Source organism: Pyrgilauda ruficollis, unplaced genomic scaffold (genome assembly GCF_017590135.1).
Source record: "Pyrgilauda ruficollis isolate IOZ18807 unplaced genomic scaffold, ASM1759013v1 scaffold163, whole genome shotgun sequence".
Taxonomy (NCBI): Eukaryota; Metazoa; Chordata; class Aves; order Passeriformes; family Passeridae; genus Pyrgilauda; species Pyrgilauda ruficollis.
The window spans coordinates 267,802-294,085 of record NW_024515098.1 but is presented as its reverse complement, the minus strand read 5'-3'; the positions used below and the strand labels follow the sequence as shown (position 1 = coordinate 294,085).

At 35.7% G+C, this 26,284-nt stretch overlaps 1 protein-coding gene across 6 annotated transcripts in view; it reads left to right on the top strand.

Moving 5' to 3' along the window:
* GAS2 (growth arrest specific 2) overlaps positions 1–26,284 on the top strand; it is an 86,080-nt gene that overhangs the window by 52,201 nt on the left and 7,595 nt on the right. Inside the window, exon 8 of one of the 6 annotated variants that reach the window (XM_041463269.1) lies at positions 4,451–4,492. The exons of 4 other annotated variants lie outside the window; for them this stretch is intronic. In XM_041463269.1, the coding sequence (XP_041319203.1) occupies positions 4,451–4,477 (27 nt within the window). In that variant the 3' untranslated portion in view covers positions 4,478–4,492. Of the gene's footprint in view, positions 1–3,231; positions 3,364–4,450; positions 4,493–26,284 lie in introns of those variants that run through there. One more of the 6 variants, XM_041463268.1, reaches the window with a different exon arrangement.

Here is a 26,284-nt window from a genome sequence, read left to right as displayed (position 1 = left end):
ACAGTAGTATAGATTAGGTATTAAATAGCAGTATTAAAGATCATTCCTGCAAAACTTATATCAATGGAAACTTGATGGAAAATGGAAACATTTCAGTGGGAACAAGTTCATTTTCCTAGGTTTTAAAAGTCAGTTGTCTTTTGGTTCTGGTTGGTTTGAACTTCACTGGATCACAGTAAGTTTTTACTCTTCACTCTACATGTTCTTGAGTACATAACTAGACATATTAGCCTTTCTTTGGAATCCTTTGGACAGTTGTGAAAAAGCAGATTTAGGGTGTGTAGCTGATTTTTAATTGTGTTGGTATTTGGCACCGAATTTGATGCCACTGAGGTAGTTCCTCCTAGGCTGTATGTTTTTTACACAGCTTGTAAAGACACAGCCAAATAAATGCCATTTGTTTACAACCCAATGCGTTCTAGTTAAATTGAGATCAGCAGTTTCATTGTTTGAAGATGGCTTAGTATATCCACTACTGTATTAGCCTATCAGCTTTTCTCAGTAACCTTTATAGAATTTAAAACCTCTGTCATGTCAGGAATGCTACAAGTATGCCATGTGGTAGGAGTTAACTCCTATTAACTGATGACTAAGATTATTTTTTCAGAAATTATTTAATAGTATTTCTAATTTTTTTATTCTAATGCTGCAAGTTCTGTTAGGAAAAAAACCCAAAAACAGCATTCAAACCAGAAGAGAAAGTGTCCCAAGTTCCTTTTTTTATTAATTTATATTATATATGGAATAAGTGAACAAGGAATAGCAAAGCAAAATAAAACATGGCAGAGTATAGATTTCAAGGAAAAAAATCACGGAAACAAAGTACATGTGTCAATTTAAAGTAATTCTAAGGAAAGGAAATAATTTGGAATATGTAGCAAAAAGTGTCCCATTAAAATTAGAGTAATTTTTTTCTTTTAACGTGGGAAAATATTTAATTTCCTAATAGAAGTTTTAAATCCATGAATTAAGGGAAATTACGAAACTTCATAAAAGCATTATGCTTGAATCTCCTGATAAAATTGCATGCCCCAAAAGCAGTTTTTTATGCATGAAGTGTTTCCATAAGGCATAAACTGAATATTATTAAAATAACGCTGTGGTGGCTTAGATCCCAAAAATGTATTTTCAATAAAAATTTACCTGCTTGTAGATTCTTCTTCCTTCCAAGTAGGAACGATTCTAAATTCCACTTCCACAGAAAAGATGGAAGACGTGTTTTAAATTAATGGATTATATTAATAAGTTAAATGATAAATAACCATCTTATTTAAAATCGAAACACTGGTTCATAATTAGCAGGATCTCTGCATGTGTGCAACATACAATTAATCATTTGCTTTTTCACTCTCCTACCATCCTACCATAATGCCTTAAACTTTCAGAATGGAACTGAATGAAGAAACCTATTTTTAAAAATAAAGAATAACAAGTCATGAAAACTTGTACAAATGTTTGGCTTATAAATTGGGAGAGAGTCACAGAGTTTGAAGTTCTTGCTTCTTGCAGAAGGCAGCAGAGAGTTTTATAGTAAGAAATGTCAGTCATGCCTTTACAAAAATACTTCTTTAACATTTTCAGTGACAAGAATTCTGTTTTCAGGTTACCTCACGTTGCATTGTATATGCATTAGTCTGAAATTTTCCCACAAACTAACCAGCTTCTCTCAGAAAGATCTGTCATTTTGGTCCATACCTATGATGACATTCAAATTGTTGGGAAATTATCTTTAGTGCAACTGGAGTCACATTAGATGATGTAATGGGTCCTGGATTTAAAGCTTCTGATTTTTCCTGTGACATAGAGATGTTCTCTGTCTCACAGACCAGTTGATAAGTATGTGATTGCTCTTAAATATTTGACCTTGTATTCTTAATAATTAAGATCATGTAACATTATTTTACTATAGTAATAATAAAATGCTTATTTAATACTTTCTTCTTCTAAATCCCAGGAAAGGAAAGGTGTTATTTACCTGCTATAGTACCTGTGTAGAAACATTATTTTCAGATTGACTGACATAATATATGTGTAATATATATGTTTTTATAAATATATATAGAAAAATCCCTCTGCAGACAGTCTAGTATGCACCATTGCCTTTTCCTGGTGGGAAAGATGTACTTGTGTATAAATATGGAAGTACATTTTACTCAAAACCATCCAGCTAGGGATGATGTATCATATAGCATATAAGAACTGGAAAGAAGGAGAAATAGAAAGCAGATTGATTATATGGATCACAAGACTGAAATGCTTTGCTCTGCCTTTCCAATTCAAATGCATAAGTTGTACTCATAGCTTTTGTATGGTGTGTTTCTGTCTTTTGTTTTTCCTTCAGCATAATTTTCCTAGCTTTTTTTTTTTTTTGTCTTTATTCCAAAGATTGTCACAGTTGTTCTGCTTTTCCCAGGCCTATTCACTTCCAATATTTCAATACCTTCATTTTCAATACCTTCACTCCAAGTTTATGTTTTTAGCAGTGAAAATCCTTTCCTAAGCTTTATCCATAAGAAATAACTTTCCAGGGTGTTTAAAATGTCAAAACCATGGGCACATCAGGAGTTTTAAATTACCCTAACTCCAAAGGAGGTACAGTGGGATGCCTGGGATCTTGTGAGTGAATTCTGAAAACACATCTTGGCCCCAGGACCACAACAGTCATTGGTCTCTTTGGGCTTCTAATCTCAGTCTTCTTTGTGTTTGTAGACAACTACAGTAATTCTCAACTCAAGACTGCAAAAGACAAGGGGAAAGGCATGTCTGAAGTCCAGCCCTAGTTTATGCCCAATACAAGGTGGTTTTGGAGACCTTTCAGCTGGGCACTTCTTTACTCTGTGCCAATTCCTCTCCAACAGCTTTACAATCACAGAAAAGATTTCAGTCTCACTTGTGCTACTGAAGGTGGAATTCTTCTCAACCTTCTCAGGTTTCATGTATTGCTTAAAAAGAAAAAGATCCTTAAAGGGCCAGTAAAATTCACTCCACAGGACTCAAAAGCTCTTGGACAAACAGTGATACTGAAGGTGTCAGTGGGATGGCTGGAATTGAGTGCTGCCTATAGAACTGTCAGGAAATCCATTTTGTTCTATACTCTACCATTAATCTTTTGACATTAGGCAGAACCCTGCCCTGCTCCAGCTTAAGTTGCACCTTGCTTGTTCTTTTAGTTACCCTTTCTCTCCTGCCTCTCCCTTTATTCTTTATTTTTTTTCCCCTTCCTGCCTGCAGCTTTTCTTATTTAGGCGTAGGTGCCTCCATGGAGACAGAAGCCCGTGGACATCTCTCTCTTCACTTTGTGCCTGATGATGCTGGTTTTGCACTCAATAAAAAAGCAGCTACAGCTCCACTATCTGGTCCTTTGAAGAACTGACATTTCTAGTTAAATAGTTGACTAACTTTCACTGAGTATAAAGTATGAGAAATTTAATACATATTTTTTGCCCCTCTTGATTTAATTTTCTACCTTTTTTCACTGATGTACTGCATTTGTGCAGCCAATCACGTTAATTTAATGTCTAGAACTTTGAAAGGGTTCATCAGAAACTTCTTTACAAAAAAAACCCTTTGTAAGTCAAATGATTAGCTCCTAATTTAATGGAAAAATGTTGAAGTTACTCCTTTTTACTTTCACCCGATGAAGTTCTTGTTAGACTTGGTGGAAATTTTTTTACAGAATATATCTTTGATGCAATATTCAGATTCAGTGGAACTGACAGGCTGTGCAATAGCTCTGCAATTTTTCTCACTAGCTTGACTTGTTTGCCTCAGTGACCTCCTTCTGTGGACAATCAAATACCGTGTTTTCTTTAATTCCAAGTGTCTCCCTCTATTCATTATTGCACAATGAAAACTCCATTTGGAGACAAGAAAAATTTTGGGCAAATCATATTGTGCTTTTTTAGGGTGTAATGCATCTTCAAGAAGAGTAACATTCTAGTTCTTGGAAAATTACCTGTGGTAATTTTCTGCCTTAGTATTTATAATTTAGGCTTCTAGAACTGAAGTTATAACAATATTACATTACCTGAAATTAGTAGAAAGAGAATTCTTCTCAAGAGGAGGCTAGGATAGAGTATTCTGAAGCTTTGTGTCTGAAAGTATCACGCTAAAATTCAGCTGATTTCCTTAGCAAGAGCTAAAGATGGCAAAGCAAGACATTCCCCAGGTGTAATGGGGAGTTTCCTTTTCTGGCAAGAATAAACTAGGGTAAAGTTAGCCTGCACAACAGCACCAGAAGTATTTTCTGTGTGGTAATTAATTATACAAAAAAAAATTGTCAATACTTTAAAGGTAAATAAAGATGAATAACAAAGCTAGAAAAATACGTAGTATTGATCTCATTATTTTAGACTTTTTTTTTCCCCTCAATACCGCGAATACAAAAATAGGCCAAATTATATAACTTCCCTCTTCTTTTTTTGCTTCTCTTACTCCTTTTACGTTACAGGTAATGGACCAGCATCTCCACAGCTAAGAACCCATGTAGACTGCTAATCAAGTTCACCACTAATCTACAGACAAGAATTTTCAAAACAAAAAGACCTTTATTTATAGCGTATTGTTGAGAACTAAGGATTCATCCTATACGTTTTTACTGAAAATGTTAGTGGGGAAAAGTATTTCCTTTCTCTCAGTTATTACTTTGTGTTTCTGTTGACTAGATTAATCATTTTATAAGAATCCATTTGACATTTACTAGACAAGACTATATTCTGCATTAGTGATGGGACAGCAGCATGTGCTCGCGGTTTAGAAAACAGTAAAACTGATGCTTTGGAAATGGAGAAGCTGCTATTTGCAGTGTTGCTTTTAAAGGTAGCACTGAGCTTTACATTTCTTTAAGCTTCTTCTTTGGTGAGTTGACTAGGTATGACACTAATGGAAATACTTTTAACAGAGTCAAGGTAAGTATATCTGTCTTTTATAGAAGAATGCTAAAATATTTTTATGGTGAATTTAAGTTAATATTCTTCACTGTAGGTTTAGATGATTACTATACAATGCTAATTGAAAAGGAAAAAAATCCCACCTGATTCTTTATGATATACAGTGTGTACAGTATACTTTCCTACTGTAAACGTAACTCCTGCTGCCATCTGGAGAGAAGAAAAATGTGGCTTATGTGGTGGCATCTGTTAACCAAAGCTGCTGCACTGTTCATAAGGGATTGTCATTGGAGGTTTAGGATTCAGGCATGGAAATGCATTGATTACCTATTGCTATATTCCTTAGCTTTAGTGTAATACTCTTAGAGAAATCTTAGCCTACATGGGAATTTCCCATTGGCTTTATATCTTGACTCAGGAATGATGGTTCTGCCTAGAAATGGGCTGGCCATGATTTAACAAAAAGTGGTATGTAGGCTTTTAAAATATTTAATCCATTGTGGTTTTACCTTTCTATTCCTAAAAAAACATGAGGAAGTTAGAGTGCGTTCTTAGAAATATTTTATTTCTGTGTCATTCTCTTGTCAGTGTGAAAGCAAGTTTTTTCCTCTCGTTATATTCAGTTACACTTTGTAAGTATTCATGTTGTTCACCAAAAACTATATCTGCTATATTTCATTTTTAAACTCCACCTCTGGCAATATGCATATAAAGTACTTTTTGCAATATATCAACACAGCAGGATTTTATCCCACGTGTTTATTGATGACTTTATCCTCTCTGACGCCTTCTAGTTCTGACCAGAGGAAAAGTAATAAATATTTCCAAATCCTTTCTCAAGTTGAAATACAGAACGTTGTATTTTAATGAGAATAGTGGTGATTTGCATGGCAGAGAGTTTATCAACTGTTCCAGTAGGATTTTGTCTTTGCTAGCAGAAGCTGTCACATACCCATTCTTTCTAGGGAGATAGGAGAAGTCGAATTTTTATTTTTGGTTTTTGTTCTCTTAAAAGGCTTTGGTGGCTTTTTTTTTTTTTTTTTTTTTTTTTTTTTTTTTTTTTTTTTTTTTTTTTTTTGGGGTGGGGGGGGGAGAGTCAGAGGGATGCCTTCATCTCATCTTCAGGGTTCTTTCAGTGGAGAGGAACAAGAAATTCCTCTCTATTTTCTATGATGGTTAATGGAATTGATAATCAAACTACAGAGTTACATAGCATTTTATATTATTTATCTTTCAGATTAAAAATGTAAAAATTAAACTGTCAATTGGATATATTTTTGTTATGAATTTTGGGGATGCTTTTTACATTGATTTATTTACATTCTATTTTGAGATGTTATGCTACAACTTTAAAAGAAAAGAAACCCAAACATTAGCTGCATCTGCGTCAGTCAGTGGGAATAGATTTATCTTTCAAAAAATAAAAAGAATTATTTAACAAGAAACTCTTATGGTAGCAAAGGAATAAAATAATGAGACCTTTATCTACAACAGTTATGTCCTTTAATTATTTATTAGTCTAGACTATTTCAAAGACTATGAAACAGTCATGATAAATTCAGTGTATCTCTCTTATATTGCAATAACATAGAAATAATACTCTTAGGATATATTGAATAATGCTTTTTCAGTGCAGATTTTTAGATTTTTATCTAACTACAACATATAAAAAAATTCCTTTCAAATATAATTTTCTTCTAACAATTTAGGATAGTATTAATAGCTATTTTTACTTCATATTTTAAATTCCACTTGTTAATGTAAATAATTTAAAGTGACTTGCAAATATTGTTGCCTACATTAAGGTAGAATTAAGGAAAGAGATTTTAAGGTTAAGTGCACTCAAATTTTATATATGTTATTCTAATATAATGACAACTTGCCCTTCAAGCTATTTGTGCTGAACTGTATAAAATTTAGTTCATGATCAAAATACATGAACAGATTAAAATACAGGTTTTAGTAGTTCCACAAGTCTGTGATCTGTAAGATCCTAGACTTGTGAGTGTGAGTTACTGTTTCTCTTCTTGAGCTGGTCACCTCCTTGTATATCACAAATGGAAATAGCTGTATCAAGTGGCTGTGCCAGTTCACGTGGGACCAGAATTGTGCTTCCATGGCACCTCTGTCAGCAGAAATCACAAATGCCCAACAAAGGTCACCATTTGATCCTGACTTTATTTTCTTTGGTTTTGTTTATTTTCTTCTCTACATTAGAAGTTTGAGTCCAAGACCACTTGCATGCTTTGTGCATCAAAAAATGAATTTTCACTGAAGTTTGCTGTGTAGTTTCTCTCCTTTAGCAACAGAACATTAAGGAAAATGTAATTACTTCATTTTTGTCTTGATTAAAAGTTTCTTAATTATCACATGAATGCTACAAAATAAGTACTAACTTAGAGATGGGTTCAAGTTGTTAGAAATACCCTGAAGTCAGTGGTAGCCCACACAAACCAAGGGGTAAAACTTCTATCTTAATGTGGAATTTGGAGTTAAAACTGAATATGCAGTTGCCATTATTTATCTCCTTCTGAAAACAATATAGTTCAATATGTCTTCTAGTAATGAACTATTTCATTGAGGGTTAGCTGTACACAAAAACAAACTTTCCCCTATATTTTGATTTTTAAAATGGTGAATGCTCACATTTCTAACACTTTTTAAATACTTTTTTTAAAACAATTTGTTTTACAAATCTCGTTGAGATCTAAAAGATCTTTTACTCTTTTTGTTGTCACTGATTTTTGAAACTCCGAACAAAACAAGAATATGTTGCTATAACGAAGCTTTAAACACAGAAAACATTTTCTTTGCCAAAGATTAGTAAACTTGGGAGATCCCAGAGTTAACAGTTAAGTGTATTTACCAAAAACCAGCAACTACTAAACTGAAGACCAGCTATAGATTACTCATGAAAATTGGATTTACCTAAAGGTTTAAAATACAACTCAAGTTCCCCCCTCCACTTCCCCCCCATAAAATTCCACATACCAGGTCATTAAAATTGTCTTATTTTATTAAGATATTATTTCAATCATGGCAACAGATGCTGAAGTGCTTTAGTTATAAACACTCTATTTAGATGCATATTTGCTGTGGAATTTATTAGATATTTTGCTAGATATTTTAGGTTTTGCAGTCTTAAGAATATACCTCTTCTCTAATCAACGAGATGCAGCTCGCTCTGAAGCTTTTACTATTCAGAAGAGGGCCAGAACTGTTACCCAAAACATGGCATTTGTGTTACTTACTAGGTTGTGATTGCTTTTGTAAATAATACTGAAATGAAGTTAAGTAATTTTTAAATTTGCATTAATAAATAGAATCATATAATGGTTTGGTTTGGTAGGGAGCCTTAGATGTCATCTAGTCTAACCTCCTCCTATAAGCCGAGTTTTCTTCAACTAGACCAGCTTGCTCACCCATCCATCCTGGCCTTGAATGTTTCCAGGGATGGGACATACACGATCTCTCTGGGAAACCTGTGCCATGGCCTCACCACCCTCGTTGTAAAACACTTATTCCTTATATCTAATCTAAATCAACTCTCCCTTCAGTTTAAAACCATTACCCCTTATCACAACACAGCATAAGGAAAATTGCTGCTTCCTCTGCTGTGTTTACTGACTGGGACAATCTTGCTTTTCTCAACCTTTAGCATGATACCACGGTAGCTTAACATGAACTTTAATGTATTTAAGGGTAATTATTTATTCATAAGGAGATATATTTATAATAGTCTGGCAAATCCATAACCATGATAATTTTCTGTCTCATTTGAAGTAAGTTTTAATAATGTCAATGACTTTTTAAATATGAAGGAAATGGGTTTCTGCCTCTGTGTCAAAGTTTCTCATGTGTTAGACTACCTGTAAAGGTTTCTACCTCATCTGTGTTCTGCCCCTGCAACCCCCCATCTTAAATCCTTCCTTTTCCTGAATTCTTAATTTTTATTTTTCCTCTTGAATGAAGATGTCAAGGAATATTTGATCTCTACACACTGAATTTCGATCTGGAGTCCAGACACAATTTTGAATCTTTCCATTGGAATAACGATGGATCTGGGCTGGTGCAAGTGGTTCTGGTGTGGCAGGGAGATTCAAAGACAGGAGTAGCCAGGGCCTTTTGGCTTGGCAACCAACTGATGGCTTCCTGGCCCTGTTCTTCTAGCGTGATTTTACATGGAGCATATCAATAGGTCACTTAAAGGCGGCCCAGCTAAGTCACAAAATTAGTTTCTATTTGAATTTTTTTGTTTTTAACTGACACAGATATTTAACCTTTTGATACCATTTTGCTCTTGGTAACATTTAGCATGTTGCTTTCCCTAGAAGATATCTGAGCTCAACTAAACTGGTATTGCTTTAGGTTCCAAAATACCTCCTGGTTTCCATCAAGGGAACACATAAAAAATTGTTGAAGCAGTTGTTCTTTTTGTAGCTCAGGTTTTGCTTCCCATATCAGACGTGAGAAACATGTTGCCATTAGCTAGCCTATTGTAAGCCCAGTTAAACTAATATAGCTCACTTATTTTCAGACACTGTCATTGAAGATAATACTTAAATACTGTTTTGAACAATAAATTGAATTCTTTATATAATAGGGTTTAAAAATTCCTAACCTAAAACATTTCTCAGTCAAAATGTATATGTTTTAAATGTATTTTAGATATTTTGAATTTTTATTTTAATTTTTCTTTTTACGTGTATTTCTGTTGTGTCTAAGGTGTAGAACCATGGTAGTATTCAGAATTCTGTGTAGAACCTTCAAACCCAACTCACATAAATCAAGTAAAATGCTAGGCTGCAAAAAACTCAGTTTTTCAGAAATTTCAGTGGTGTTCTTGCCTCCCTCCTTCTCTTTAGTCTTTGCTAGAGTGGTGGAATTTTTTTTTTCTGTTTTGTTTTTAAATTTAATATAGTGTTTGCAAAAGATACTATAGAAAGTCCTACTTAACAATTCTTAGCAATTCTGGACATAAACCCAGATTTTGAAGGAGGCCATGAAAACCTGGTTGGCATGTATTGATAATTGTGTATAATTTTGTTAGATTCAGCTATAATATAGCTAATTTACTCAGGGTTACAGTCTTACTGGCCTAATTTTAAAACACATTTCCAGCTTAGGAAAAGAAATAGCAAAGGAGATGTGGTTTTGTTCAGGGTTTTTTTTAATTAGCTATTACCATTTTAGTATTCAGTCTTGACCTAGCCCTGAGTCCCTTTCAAACAGCACCAAAAAAATTAAATCTCTGAGAAGTAAAGGTGGTTCTCAGTGCTTCAGGAAATCCCATCAGTACAAAAAAAGTATTGAGGACAAATAAGCAAACAGTGCTTTTGGAGTATCTCAGTATATACAGAATAGTAAGGCAAAGGCTTTTTCTTAAATGTGCAAGGCATCCACATCCCTTCTTTCAGACTGGTGAAAAGCAATATGTCTGTAACACACTGACAAGGCTTGTGATGGTGCTTCTCTCACTCTGTCTGTTCTCTACTCTTGTTTCCATTTAGTCCAAAAACTGGCCTGAGGTTTGAGCCAGAGGAGATGCCTTGAAGCTCAAAGCTTTGTGCTATATACCATGGTGGCTGTGGCATGAAATCTTTGCTGTAGGAAATACGGAGATCATGTGTTTGATGCAGGTCTGGCAGTGTGTATATATGTATATCTAAAAGGTTCCTCAATGAGTATTTTTTGAAGCCAGGACTCTGGCTGTATTTGACTTCAAGCCATCAAGTAATTTTTTGCAGATTCTAGTGAATATGAATGTATCAACATTTAATACTTCAGGAATTTTTATGTAATATTCCCTTTTTGCTAATATTGAAGTAAAGAGTCCAGTTCAAAAACTAAGAGTATCCTGATGATGAAAGATTATATTGATGTGAAAATAGGCATAATTACATTTTACACTGTGATCTTCACATTCATGTTTCTTTAACTGTTCAAAATTCATAATAACTGCTCAGGAGGTACTTTGAGAGGAAAGTTACCTGGAAAGAATTTCTCAGCACTGGTGCTTAGCATTGGCAAAGCATGTCTAAGGGAAAGATCTCTGTAGCTTTATCTCTGTTTACAGCTACTGCTTGGGGCTATCCATGATGCAATTAGAACTAAAAGTCTTGTCCTAACAATTAGTTTTCACTTTCAAGATTAACATAATAACAAAAACTGTTTAAAAACTAAAGCCTTTTGAGAACAAAAGCTAATACTAACTTAATAGTTTCTGCAGTCTGAAGAAGCTTTGTTTTACAAGAGACAATCATTTTGCTTTATTCATAGCACAGAAGTGGAAAAAATGTTATGAAGATCTATTATGATCTACCAACTAAGCACATATGTTTGCATTTAGGAGCTCTTGTGTGCTTTACACCCCATCTTACCTGTGCACAGGGTACCTCATGTATTTTATGTGAGTGTGTTTGTGTGTGCACACAGTTACACATGGGTGTGCACAAAGGCACATGTGCCATACTACTATCTGTGAAACCTAGTCTTTTGACTAAAAATTTAAAAATTTAGGTGATGTCAACTCAAAATACATCAAGGAGAGTTAATATGTTAACTGGGTAGTTTTTAGACATCCAAGTGAATTAAAAGCGAGAACTGTACCTTTTAAGTATGGCAAATGCAAGAAGGAAATGTTGATTTAACCTTCTCTATTTCGGCCCTGAGTTTGAAATATTTATGTCTGCATGCTAATTTTTAATCTAGTCAAACTGTTTTGCAGAACAAATGCGCTATAATGGAAAGTGTCTATTAAACTGCATATAGGGAGAGACACTGTGAAGACAAAGATCAGTGCACAAAGATTCTGTAGAAATTACTTTCCTCAGTGCCAGTTGGGAAACTGGTTCCTCAATAAAAATTGAATAAAGCTTAAAGATTTAACAGACCTGTAGACAGTCAACTGAAATTTTTAGAAACTGCAACAGTGGTTCCTAGTCAGGTCTGTGTTTAGAATATGAAGTAGGTAAAATTTTGGACGCACAAGGTTTGTTAAATGTTCAGATGGAGCATGCAGCCTCCTCTGTGATAACCTGAAAACAGGAGGAGAGGTAAGGTTAAAAAAGAAATCTTGCCTTCTCATGGATTAAGATATGGCCAGGGCACATCATGCAGGTGTGGAACAGAGGAAGCACTGTCTAGTGCACAGTTCAGATGTAGCAGCAATGAACAACAGACAAGATTTGAGAAGGCATTTCAGTCAAGAATGTTTCCATTGCTTTTTCAGGCTTACCAAAGCATCGCCTGATCACCTTATCAAAGGAAAAATCTATTATTCTGGCAAGAATTAAAAAGTACATCTCTGAAAGAAGTGAAATCTAAGGATGAAGTATTGAAGGATGCAAGAATACTTGCATATTTGATTCATACATACTGGATTTGTCTAAACGTAGCTCTTCTTTTTGTTACATTTTTAAAAATGAGTTTTACATAATTCTTGCTATTGCAGTCATGATTTAAAAGCATACATGCAATAGAAGTACTGCTTCTGTTCCTATTATGTGTGCTCACTCTGCCTTCCTGTCCTGAAGTACAGGACTAAATGTTATAAAATTTATTCATGCTTCTGAGTAAGTGAAAAGTGGTTTGTGTTCTCTAAGATGAGAGTCAACATAGAGCCTAGCTATGCACAAATGAGCACTGAGGAAAACACCTTTGCCAGGAATCAGTTCTAAATCAGAAACAAGTTTACATATTAAAAGGGAAAGGATAGAAACTCTGGGCTACTCTGTTAGAGTAATCAGTGTCTTTTTGGCAACTAGCACATTTTCCCTTTCCAAGATCTTTGCCAGAACCTAGAACGATGTTTCTTCTGGTATTTGCAGAAAGATATAAAACTGATGAGTGCAAAGAGATCCAGCATGCTAGAATATATACAACAGGGAATTTCCATGTGACTGAATTGAAGTGCTGTCAGGTTACAGCTAGCAGCTATCAAAACTAAACTGAATTACTAATACTAACTTTAAATAATTCATTCCTGTGTCAAGAGAGTTACCAGAGTCCTAAAATTATTAAATACCCCACAGAAAAATAGCACAATATGAAAAATCTGTGCATTCTTTGAGTCTGATTCTCCTTTTAACCCCATCAATTTTTTATCTTTAAAATGTCATGCCAAGGAAGTGTGGTTTTTTGGTAACATTTAGTGCACTTTAAATGGATTTCAGGGCTTGGCACCTGGTCAGCCCCTCACAAGTGTCATGAAAGTACAGTAAACTCCTGGAAAGCATTCCAAAGATAAACTTGGAATTATACAGAACAAAAGTGATAGTATTACCATGATTTTTCCTGGATCTGTCTTGTGGAAAAGTGAGGATTATGAACAAAGTTAGTATCAAATGTGCTGTCAAAGTAGGGCTGTCGGGAACAAGAACATCAATATTTTGTCTTTTATTGCCCAAATTTGCCTAACTGGCAGTTTTGTGTCCATGTGAAATATCTTGTCTTGTGTCAAAGCAGTTAAAAATTCAACATTAACACACCAAACTACATGAGACTGATTTCAGCTGAAATTTATTTACAGTTTAAGCAGTTTAGAATAAAAGCCTGAATAAAAAAAAGTTCTGAATTGATTTATATGTGTACAGTTTAGGGCATAAGTAAGATTTATTAATGTGTCTGAGAAATAAAATAGTTCTAATTTGTATGTTATGTTCAGTATTAATGGAGTATAGTGTAAGGATATACACATGGATCTGGTAAGGAGATTCAAAAAATGGGTGTAATGACTGTGGCAAAATAGGGATGTGTATGAAATGAAACAGTGAACTTCAATATGTGAAAGTCATACATTTTTTAAGCTGAAATGCCAATCCTTAATTTCTCTGTGGCAATACAATTACAGAGCAAACCCATTTTAAGTTCAAATATATTAGAAATTTGCTTCAAGATGATGGCAAGTGCTAATCTGGGCCCATAAAGGAAAGAAAAAGATGTAGCAAGAAAAGTTGGTATCAGTGAAATATCATGCAGCCATGTTGTCATATGTTAACTTCTGCTCATGCTTGCCTCATAAATGCAACTAATTCACCTCTGACTTGCATTTGGATGGCTATTTTTAGAAGCTGGGAGAATGACCAGTTGTGGATTTCCTGCTTTCACATTGCAGCAAGGGTAAATTGTGTCCACTTAGTATGCTAGTTTAAATTTTCCAGCCATTTGTACTCTTCTCCAATTGATGTACTTGGTATCTAATTCCCAGTATTATTTATACTCTGGTCAAGTTTGGCCCAAAGACTTCCATGCTAGTCAAGTCACTTGAGATATGGTAGATTTGAAATATGTAAAATACTACACATGGCATTGGATTAGATTTGACTACCTAGCCAAATATATATGTGTATTTGGATCTGTAGTCAAAACCAATGACTGCAGTCTTGGATAAATAGTTTGCGATCTGCAATATCTTAATTTTATTTAAAGTTTTTCATTCCATTCAGATGATTTTCACTTTTTAAAAACACATTAGTATAGCTTTGGTTCATTACTGACAATGCTGGTTTCATAGATTTGCAGTGACATAATTTCATTCCAACTCTGTAACATCATGCCCCATAGACTCACACTGACATCATTTTGAAAACTTTGAGAGAATGCTTTGTACTATTTAAAGAAAATTAAGCCTAAGGATAAACATTATTGAAATTATGCCACCCTTTTCTCCCTTCATAACCCAGTGTAAATTAGAAGGCATTTTAATGAAATCCATGGAGTTAAATAAATTTATTGCAGACCTACTAATTTAAAAGAATAACCTCTAGTCTAAATTCAAGCAAGATCTAATAAAACAATCTGCCTCTAGATACTTTCCAAATGTAATTTTCTTGCTTATGCATGCAGCTCTGTTGATTTAAAAACCAGGGGATGGAGGTAGGAGACAGTTTCCAGATTTCTGTGTAACTGTTTTCATCATTTTGGTGTTGCCCTTAACTGTTCGTATATAAGACTGGAAAACATACCTTGAGACTTTTCTGTTCTTTGCCTGTTCAATTTTATCTAAAAGCACATGGACTAAGGTTTCCAGCATAACTAGGAATCATAAAACAGAAGGAGTCTGAGGCACTCTGTAGGCAGCCAACCAGAATCATGGGTTATCTGTGCTTTGCATAGGTCTTCTGAAGTACCTTACAGAGTCCTGACAGTTCTCATGAATACAATTGGTATTGTTTGAAGGAATATTACCGGAATATTGCCAGCTCACTGATATTTTTCTCTGAAAAAATTTCCCAGTTTTCCAAAATAATTTTCCCATGAAAGCTGCTCCTCTTCCAGTGATAGGTCAATGGAAGCAGTGATACTGCAGGCTAGAGTTGGCTGGCAGTGTACTCACTTCTTGGGACCTTGGGTTTCTCAGATATTTTCTTCAATTCACATGAAACTATAAAGATTGCTTCCATTTGTAATGTACCCTATATGTAAAGGCAAATTGAGCTGGAAGTTTGCCACAGTGGGAACATAGTGCTATTAAAAGATATAAGGATAAATTAATTTTTTTTGTTTTGTTTTTGTTTTTTGGGGTTTTTTTTTGGTTTTTTTTTGGTGAATTGACATTAGAGTGAGGCCAAAGGACAATGTTAGCAGAGACTGCTGGCACTCAGAGCTGTGGTGAGGAGAAAATGGGACAAAGAGTGAAATATAATATACGAGTGATGCGTTTTTCAAAGATAACTGTTCTACAAGTAAAAAGAAATGTTAATTTTTCTCTGTTCACGAGACATACAACAAATAACAGAGCATATACAGACTTATACTCTTTATTACCTTTAATCTTAATTGTTGGTCAGCTCATGTTTTTAACCTTACCATGGTCCACCTACAGGCTTATGAAAGTACAGGGTTACGAATCTAGGAGAGCATTTTCCAAAAGAAGGACATCAAGTTGAATGAAGCTGTAGAAGTGGAATTGTATAAATATGGGGGGGGGCAGGAGGGAGGGGGAATATTTTTCTTTTCTGAAGTCTTCTGCCCATGATTTGTTCTTCTGTCCACGTACTCTTCCTTCTTTAACAGTATACATTTTATAGTCCAGGATGAAGAAAGAGTGGCATTGGTCCAGCATCCAGAGTTCCTTACTGCTTGTTGTACATAGGAAGGGTGGTAGGTGCAACTCATCAAGGGAAGGAGGTGGAGTCTGGAGTGGTGGAAACCTAGGAACTCAGAACAGTCTTAGTGGGAGGAGATGGGATTACAGCTACTGCTGCACCTACACAATGAGCAGAAGCAACTGAAGGCTAAGCCCTCACACCATGGTCCAGAACTTATTGGAAGAGAGTCAGACTGGAAAATCTCTTTCAGTCTAATGGGAATTAATTTGCATTTCTGTAGAAATAGACTGTAACTTAGGTTTTTGGGCAAATTTACCAAATTACTTTTAGGAATGTGGATTAGCAGCTACTGCTACTCCACAACAAATGTTCATATGCAGTGTTTCATCTTAATGTAAATGTTAAGCAATAGCTTTGACTGGACTGATACTAAACTGATACTAAAATTGTACTGCACCTCTTTGAGGAATATTCTGGCCTCAGAATACAAGACAGCTAGGAGATTGGAACAGGAACAGCTCCCTGTTTTCTCCTTGCCATTCTGGAGTACTGGATTGCCATGGGGCACTTGTAAAAATAAGGTTTGCACTCCTCTCTGTTTCGATGCTCGTTCCTTTGTGCTTCTATTCCTTAGGTTTTAATTTTCTCTCACCTGTAATCCAGGGAGCAGACTTCCATGAAGCTTGTGGGTTAGGTTATGGAAAGTACAGGAAATAAACACCCTGTAGAGGAAAGATGGAGGAAGAGTAGGTGGATTAAATTACTGAAGTATAACCCATGCTTGAAAACAGTAGATTTATCTCAATTTATTTATTAATTGGTGATGCTATTAGAAGAGAGTCTTGTAAGCAATATCCTCAGTATAGCCACATTTTAATGAGTCTTTTTGTAGAGGATAGTATAAATAATAGTTTCCTTCTGAAGGACCATATTGTTAAATATATTTACGATGATTAGACAATAGAATGTGATTTTGAATTAGTCAGAAATAAAGGCTGGATGAATTTATTTACATGTCTCTTCTAGGATTGCTAAGCAACCAAGGACAAATGGCTTTATGTCTGGCTAGTATATTGTATTGCTTTAAAAAGCTATTTAAAAGAACATTCATTCTTTGGCGCAGGGATAAACTGATTGTAAGCATATTATAGCTTCTCCTGGATAACTTCTGGATTTTATGACATGATCTCCACAGGCCAGTGTAGTCATATGAATGAAACTTCCCCAGTTTTACAGACTCACTTTAATTTAAACTTCATAACTACCATCATTGCCATGCATCATGTTGGTGGTGTTCTTTTATGTTTGTTTCTTTATTTTTATATGTTTATTTTAATAAACTGCAGTCACAGTAAGGCAAGAGCTAGTGCACATTGAAACTGTGTACTATAAATTCTTCATCTTCAGGAACATATAGACAGCTCTATATTTTGAGTGTGGACCAATTTCATCTGCAAACATTCAGTGAGGAGTTATGTTATGCATATGCTAAATCTTAAAAACTCCTAATTTCAAATATAGCTACCCTCTGACTGGTTTTATCTCAATTATCAGAAACTGTACTTTTTAATGTTGATATTTTATCCACATATATTCACAGTTCCTACCTTTGACTAGCCAGCAAGCCTGTACACAGATGAACTGGAACAAATAAGTCTTGTTATGCCAAGCCTAGAGACTTGAAGTATAGAATTACAATATATTTACTTGCTGAAGGACATGTGAAAATATGTCTTTAGAGCTTATAATTAAACCTACATCTCATAAATTTCAGGAAGTGAAATAGTGTTATAGTCATTACACATTATTTTCTATTATGGTTTGGATCAGACACCTCAGCACTTGCCATTCCTGAAAGTGATACCATGAAGAAGTAAAAAGCCTGAGTAGTAAAGGCATTATTGAATTTTTTTGTGCAAAAATATGTAGGCAGTTTCTGCATCTGAAAGTGTCCAGAAAATGTCCAGAAAAATTCAAATCTTTCTGGTATTCTTTTGTTAGGACCCTCAGTTTAAAACTATTGAATTTTCTTTTGCTTGCTTGACAGTGCCAAACCAAATGAGGGAGCTGCTAATCCTGAATAAATTCACAGAAGGCAGAAAACCATCTAAAAGTCAAAGTATTTGTGACACTGACTAGTCATGCAGAAGATCCCCTACAGTGTCATATATTTTTTAGTTCTTCCCAAAGATAAATCTGCAAGCATAAAATACATGGTATTCAGTTCTTTGTTAAGGTATCCAGAAATGTTTCATTTTTATTAGTTTTTATTGCATGAGGAAATGAAAAAGTGCTACCTATCCTTTTTGAGATCTTCATTTCTCTGGAGTATACATTTTAATTCCTATTTCTCATGCTTGTAATTGATTGTGATGTTTGCCTGCCTCCTTGTGATTTTCCTTATTACTGCAGTCCTGACTTGACGTGTTTGATGGTTTTGGCTTTGTGGAGGTTTTTTGATTTTTTTTTTGGTTAGTTAGTTTAGTTTGGGGTTGGGTTTTTTATACACTATACTAAGCTACTGAATTGAATTGTGATGACTCTAGACATGCCATTTGTTTATTATTTATTTGCTTGTTTGGTTTTGTTTGTTTTTTTTTTTATTTGGACTTCACACGTTAAACTGAAATTCTATGGTCAATTTGAGGATGTTGGGTAAATCGAAATACCTTAAACATAATTTTAAAGTTTACGGGTCATGATTTTAACCACTAAACGACTGGCAGAGTCTTTATTTCAACAGGGGGCAAAAGTCGGTGATCTGGGGAAAATGGCCAACAATCACTTTTGTGACAAATATTACAAAGATCACAACTACAGGGAAGGTGTCATTGGGTTTGCTGTACTGGTATCCCAGAGGATGGGAATGCATAATAAAAGAAGCAAGTAAGCATTTTAACTCCAGTTACTGCATTAATCTTGCATACACTTGAAAGTAGCTGTTTGAAGCAATTTGGAAGGTTAAAAAAAAAAAATCAATCCAGACAGGGAAATACATAGATTGCTGTGGTTGGATGTATGTGGTAACTGAAATCAGTCTGTGCTGGACTTAAAACACCTGCCACTTACCACAGGCACGTCGCTTCCAGAGGCATTCAGTGAGAAGAATGCTGCAGATGAAGATGGGCAGTTTTTTGTTTAGTTGCAGGAGGTACTTTCTTTTATTTGGCTGTTTTGAGGCAGAAAATTAGAAGAGACAGAATGAGTCTTGATAAAATAGCTAGAGAACAGATGGCACTTCAGGATTCATAAGAACATTTTCACGTACTTCTGCAATCCTGTAACATGAGCGTGTTCACATGCAACCCACGCACATTTGCATGATGAAACCCTAGATTAGCTGAATTCAGTGGCAAAATCTAAATAGATGATCACTCTGCATGAATACACTCTGTAAGTGACTCAACAGCCTTAAAGGAATATAACTTAGGAGAATCTTGATAGTCTGGGTAAAATTAATTCCTTTCTGTATTCAGTGGGGTTTCTAATTTAAATTTGTGAACAGTTTATAGATAGAACTCATATTTTTATTTTCTATTAAATTCTGCCTCTAACTTATTCTGAATAGTACCTTACTGTTCTAAAACATTATATTAGAGGTATTTCTTGAGGGCTAAAAACTTAGTTGACTTTAGTGAGAAAGTGAGAGAGAATTGTCTCTAGCTATTTGGGTTTCTTTAAGAGAAACTTTTCGGGGCCCCAAATGCTAATAGAAAGATTAATCATTGCAATTAAGAAAATTAGTTGTTTGTTTGGGTTTTTGTTCAAAGGTAAGAGTAAAGTCTTTTTCTTCTTATTAAGAAATCTGTCATAAATTTATTTTAGCAGCCTCATGCTAATGTTTTTTAATTTTTTTTTCTTAAATACAGTCTTCCCCTACCCCTATTATTTGATTTTAGTACATATGGTTTTCCATAACTCCATCCAGACATACCATTTGCAAGTTGACACTTTCACTTACTCTCATAAACTCTGTCTGATTTCTTTTTATGTATTTCATCTGTTTGCCATATCATCTCTTCTGCTGAGTGTTGCATAAAATATTTCTTATGAGTCAGTGTTGCAGCTAAGAACAACTAGATTTCTGCTCAATATCACACATTTCAGTTGATAGGGACAAGGTCCTCCTTGTGGTTGGCCCAGACATATGTGTCTAGAGAGTAAGAAACAAAAAAGTGTCACCTTAATTGCCCTCATAGCTCAATGCACCACATGTCACCCAAAGTGCTTGGAAGTGCACAGTCCCTTTACTTGCAAATACCATTCTGAACATGAATCCCATGTCTAAATAATTTTCCTTGACACTATTAATTTTTGTCCAAGGCATAAATGCCTTCACTTGTCATAAATACACTTGTTCTTAATGAACAGGAATTGTGCTTATTTCTGCATCTGTGTTATTTCTTGCACACAGAGTGCTCACCTATGCCGGATGCTGTTTTCAAACAGTAAAGCAAGATCTAGTGGTAGACATGAAACATATGCTATTTCCAAATTCTATAAAATAGTTTCAGACAGAAGCCAAATGTAAGGTTTGAGGGAAAATTAAATCAAGAATAAGAATTTCAAATGTCCAAACTGTCGTGTTATTTTTATCAGTACAAAAATGTATCTCAGTTTCAGTTAGTTAGGCAGGAATACTTGGAATAATTATTTCAATGAGCCTGCTATTGTCTGGAAACAGAAATAAGCAGTTTCATTAAGTGCAGTATCTTTGCTGTAGTCAGTCCCAATGCCTTCCCTTTGTAGAACTGTTAATTCCAGAGGTCAATAGCTGTCTGTGTCAGGATTTACCTGGCTGTGGTTTCAACCTCTAAAACAATTCCTGGCTGCTTCAGGTATACAAATAGCTGAACTCCTGTGCATTAGTGGTTTATTTGCCATTATACCAAGCATACTGACTTCATCTCTTGCCATACACAAATAGATGAAGGATGTTGAGTTTTTGCAATATGAAAAGGGAAAAAATTCCATTTCCTCACTTGCCTTGCAGAAGGTAAGATGTTATTTTATGGCTTCTAAGTATTTTTGATGATACATAGAATGACTGCAAAAATGCTCACCGTCAAACTGGGACTTTTACACTAATCAAAGGATTGTTCTTCAATGTCTCAGGCTTCATGAAGTCTTTCCATTCACTTCACTGTGCAAGTGGATCTTTCTTTGTTCCTATCCTATTCCTGTAAATTTCTCAGTTTCTCAGGCACAGCTTTCCATATGGGTCTTTCCAAATACCTCAGGTCCTGTGGTCAGGTATCACGTGCAATTTTCTTTATCACTGAAACTATGGAACAATCTCTACTATCTCTTCAGCAGACTGTGTATCAACTAAAAATCACCGCTGTGCTGGATCCCATACTTTATGAGACAATGTTGACAGTCCCACTTCCAGTTTATCCTTTCAGTCTTTTAAGTTGTAATTACTGTGAGTTGCCCTGAGATTTCCCTCTCTAGCCTTCATTATCCCATGTGCTACATCAGTTCAGGATTTCAGTGGACTGCTAGATTCTTGCTTACTCTTAGATGCCTGCTGGAAAGAAACTTTCTTTCCCTTGTCTCTTGGTCTGAGACAATTTAATGGAGAACATTCTGGAATGAGTTGTCTCCCTTTAAGAGTTCATACAATCCCTTTCCATTAATAAGGCATGAATATGAGTAGAACGAAGTGAAAAAAACCCACAAAAATTTATTAACAAACAGAATGCAGCAGGCAGGAGATGGGGAAAAAAAAAAAAAAAAGTAAGCAACTGCTAGTTACTAACCTGCTAGACCTCACAACATCGTGAGAACAAAGAGAGGCCCAAAATGCCATTCCCAAAATGGCACCCACCAGCAGCGGCCGCGCGGCTGAAGGACATGGCGGGGGATGACATCACACCTTTCACTTCTAAAATGGCGCCTCCCAAGCGACCGTGTGCCCCAGGAACAAAAGACCGGATGGTGACAGCCCCTTCTGGGAAGGCAGGAGCCACAGGGCAGCTCTAGAGGCAGATGGAGGCTGGCCGGCTCATGTGGGCCCACGCGCTGCTGCTGCTCCATCGCAGTGCTGGGGCGGCAGCAGGAGGACCAGGCCGCTGGGGGACACGGCCTGGCCTGGCCCCCGCGCCTCAATTGTTGTTTTCTTTCACTGCTGGCAGAGTTTGCAAAGTTCCCTTCGAAACAGTTTCTACCTGTGGAATGCGCTTTATACAAATGGCTACAGTTGGAAACCCCAAGCTGCCACAAAAGAGCGAGAGCTCTGCTCCCATCTTCTCTCCTGGAGCAGGGTCGCCAGCAGGGACGTGCGGAACTGCCGCAAAGGAAGCTCAAACCCAATAACTACACTCTCTCCAAGCCAAAGGGAAAAAAAAAAAAAGGAAAAAACCAAAACCTTTCCCTGAGCAAAGACCAAGCAGCCCATGAGCAAACACCACATGGCGAAAACCAGCAAACTACCTGGGCAGGGAGATTTTGAAAACGCCCACGATCACAACCCCACATACACAAGGGTCCCAGATGCAGGGTGATACCTTAAGTTTTAGCTTTCCTATTTTTCAGATTCTGTGCTGCCTAGCTGCGTAGTTCTGAGCTTCATATTAAGTGTTAGCAAGTTCTCTTCACAGGGTAGGCAGACAAAATAATTCCTTTTAGCCTGGGGCCGAGGACAACTGTTACAAGTTTCAGGCCCAAGAACAGAGAAAGAGAGATAACGAGGATGGGACTTCATAACCTGAATTGGACAATTAACTCCAATATGCTAACGGACCAAACCTTACAGAAGTGTGAGACCTGGTGACCAGTTGTCCATTTTGTGACCATTTTGGGTTCATCTGGGGTGTAGCCCTGGCCAGGCTCTTGTACTGCCCAAGGTGTTATCCATTAAGGCCTTTTAACAAACACCTACTTTACTCTTTAACTCTGTCCAGCCTCTGTTCTAGGTCAGCCTTCTCAAGGCATCAGGGTTTGAAAGAGACAGTAACAGTTTTTTGGCACAGATAGATAGAGAATACAATAACAGTATGAATCACGCCAGGACACCTTGGCTCTCAAATACTCCTGTCTCTAACATCCCAGTGGGTACTTCTAGGCCACCTGTTTGTTATCATTTTGCTCATCCCCACATCCTGTTTTCTACTTTCTTATTGTCTCACAACCCTGCTGTTGACGTTCTTCTTACATCCCACAACTGGCTGATCTTCTGTGATACCCTGTTAGATTTATCAGAGTACTGTTTTCAGCAATTGTTGTTGTCCCTTTAGGGAGGCTGTGGTGCTGTCCTAGTATGATGTTCTGCTGATACATCAAATAGAAGATTTTTCTGGTACATTGTTCCTGATACCACTGCCAACATGCCTTTTACCTGCTCTCTGCTATAAATGAAGGCTTGTGAAACTACTTACTTCTCTTAGATCACATAGGACTTTAATAATTTAGCATCCTATTCATTTTTAGACACACTGTGTCTTCATGATATGTGTTTCCTAGCTTCTTTCAGATCTTTATAAACTCAGATGTAAGTAAGCCATCAGCTTTTCCACATCTGCACCTCTTCTGGGGAACTCTTTAGGAACAATTTACAAACTTTTTCCCGTGGTATTGGGTTTCTGACCTGATTACATGCTAGTTTCCTGAGCTGTGGCTAAATCTAAGTCAGTTTTTGTTTTCATTTCATATTGCCATGAGGCTTGGTGGAGATTTGCTTTCTGCACAAACTGAAAGAGTGGAGCAGGATTTAGCTCTGTGTAATGGTGAAAGGCACGGGGTTGAGATACTTGGGAGCACTGTTCCCAGATTTTTAAACTGTTTTACAGGTTCCACTTGCCTTCCTGCTAGGAGTAATTTGCAATAATGTATGAATTATAAGTTGCTTAAGCATGTTTTAACATAACAAAGGTCATACCAACAAGGTATAGTAATATATGAAGTGTTTGTTTTTGAGCTACGGCAGTCTGATTTCAGTGGAATCACTAGCCACTTACTTTTCTGCCTGTCTTCAGCACAGATGTTTTCTATTCCCAGTTGTGTTACCAGCGCTGCACCGAAAACATGACATCTTATATTAGCATTCTATAAGCACTGTAAAAAACAAGATTTTTGACTGATAAGGTAGTTTAACAGCTTGGGTAATTATTGCAAAAACAAATTGGAAAGTCATGGGGTAGAAATCTCAAAGGAGGTCCTAATCTCTAAAGCACTTACAAATGGAATATAAAAGGCTTGAAAGGAAACTGAGTCCCAAAAGAAAAAGGCAGTCCAATTTTAACTCCACTTTACTTACCCTTGTTTGCTTAAGTTTTTCAAAGAAAGGAGTGGTTTTGAAAATGGAGGTAGTTGCCAAATGGACAGTAATACCAGTTTAGAAAAAGGAGAAATCAACACACAAGCAAAATGACTAATCAATTAAGTAAAGATGAGTTAGGTGGAAGCAGTTCACTTCCTATTCTAAATGACAACAGCTCTCTGCTATGTGTTTTAGTGAAATAAAACAGTTGATGTTGTTATACATCTTTTCATAGAAATATCTGTGAGATGAAAAGGAGAACAAGAAGGCTGAAAGGAGTGGATTTAATTAACAAAGGATAAAGTGGTTAGGGTTTTAAAGCCTTTATTCTAGGGGCCTTTTCATAACAGAAAAAAAAATCTTACTTATTTTAGCAAAAGGGTTTGGCTCAGATTTCCAAAAAACATGACCCAAAATACATTTTGAAGGATTGGACTGCCCATTGACTTCAGTAGGAAGGAATTGCATCACTCATTTCTTGAAAACGTGTAACTGGTTTCACTTAGAAAAGAAGTGCACCTGTTACTGAGTGAGCGTCCAGCAGCAAGGAGTAGATCTTCACTTTATTTATATATTTAAACATTTCCATCTCTATTTCAAAATGTACTACTAGGTTAAACTGTGAAACAATAGGTAATATCTATTTAATAATATAATACAATATTATATTACACTAACAAGTCATAGTACCTAATATTGTATTTTATAATGATACTTTAAGCTATCTCTTTACAAATCCTGAAGACTCAACTATGTAGCAGAAAAAATGACAAAAATATGGGTAGGGAAGAAAATATAATGAAAACACATTCATAATTAAAAAATTCTGTCCTAGAATAGTGAGTGTTAGGGGTGTCAGTTGCCCATTAATTTTATGAGTCCCTCATTATGTCTTAATTGAAGAGAGATGGCTTTTTTTGAAGAGTAAATCTTCTTTGAAGATACAGTGGTATCTGTGATAGATCACAACAATAGTACTATCTCATTCTTAACTGCTGAAAAAAACCCTCCTCACTATTTATGTGTCTGAAGCAGTTTGGAGTTGAATATGGAAAAAATGGTACAAAAATATGAAATTGAACCCTAAATTCTTCATTGGGCAGGTGAGGGATCTTGCCATATATTAACTTAAAGATGCCACTATATATAATATACTGCTCTACTGCCATTCCTTCTTTTATATTTGGTACTCTTATTATCATAATAGTTTTTGCCTAGGAGGATTACATGACATTTAGTACTCAGTACAGTTTTGCACAAAACCTCACTTACTTTTAACTTCAAAAGGATAAGGGTTTTCTTAAAACCACCATCTTCACTGTAGTTGACCTCCTTAATGTCCTACATGCAGAGAGATGTCTGCAGTCCTCTTTGAAGAATTTTGTTTGCACAGTGAAGTGACAGCTAAATTTTGAAAATAAGAAAAGTGGATAATTACACCTGCCATTTTCTGTTTAATACTTTTAATGTTTAAATAGCCCTTTGGGTATTTACATATCTGAATGATTATTTAGACACCTTTTGTGTTTGTATAAACAAAGTCTGTTTGTTCTTTTGATCTGAAACAAAGGTTGTTTCAATTAATTAAGTGGATACCTGTTGATGTGTTTGATACAGCCCAAGATGTAACATTAAAATAAAATTCTCTATAATTCAGAAAGTATGTTAATTCTAAAACCAAATTGTAGCATAGCTAGAAATATTGTGACAAGCAATTAACATATGTTCTTGACATATTTTTTTTCAGTCCGAGCTTTTTTATGACATTTTTTCCAACTAAGAGAGATTTGTTTAGTGTGATTTACAACTATAACTCCACAAAAACGAGAGGGAGATGTTAATCCAGAGAGCCATCTATTTTTCATGTCATTATCGTGGTGTCTGAAGAGAGAGGAAGTGCAGGGTGTGTTATTGGGGTGTTGGAATGACAACACAGAAAGTCAGAGCTGGTCCTTAAACAAATCCATATGTAATGGCTGAGGTCGCATCATCTGGAACTTTTAAAACTAGAAGACATTTTTATACAAAGCATTTTTTTATAAATCTATATAAAGAGGGGAGCTAGGCAAAATGTGACTTAATGA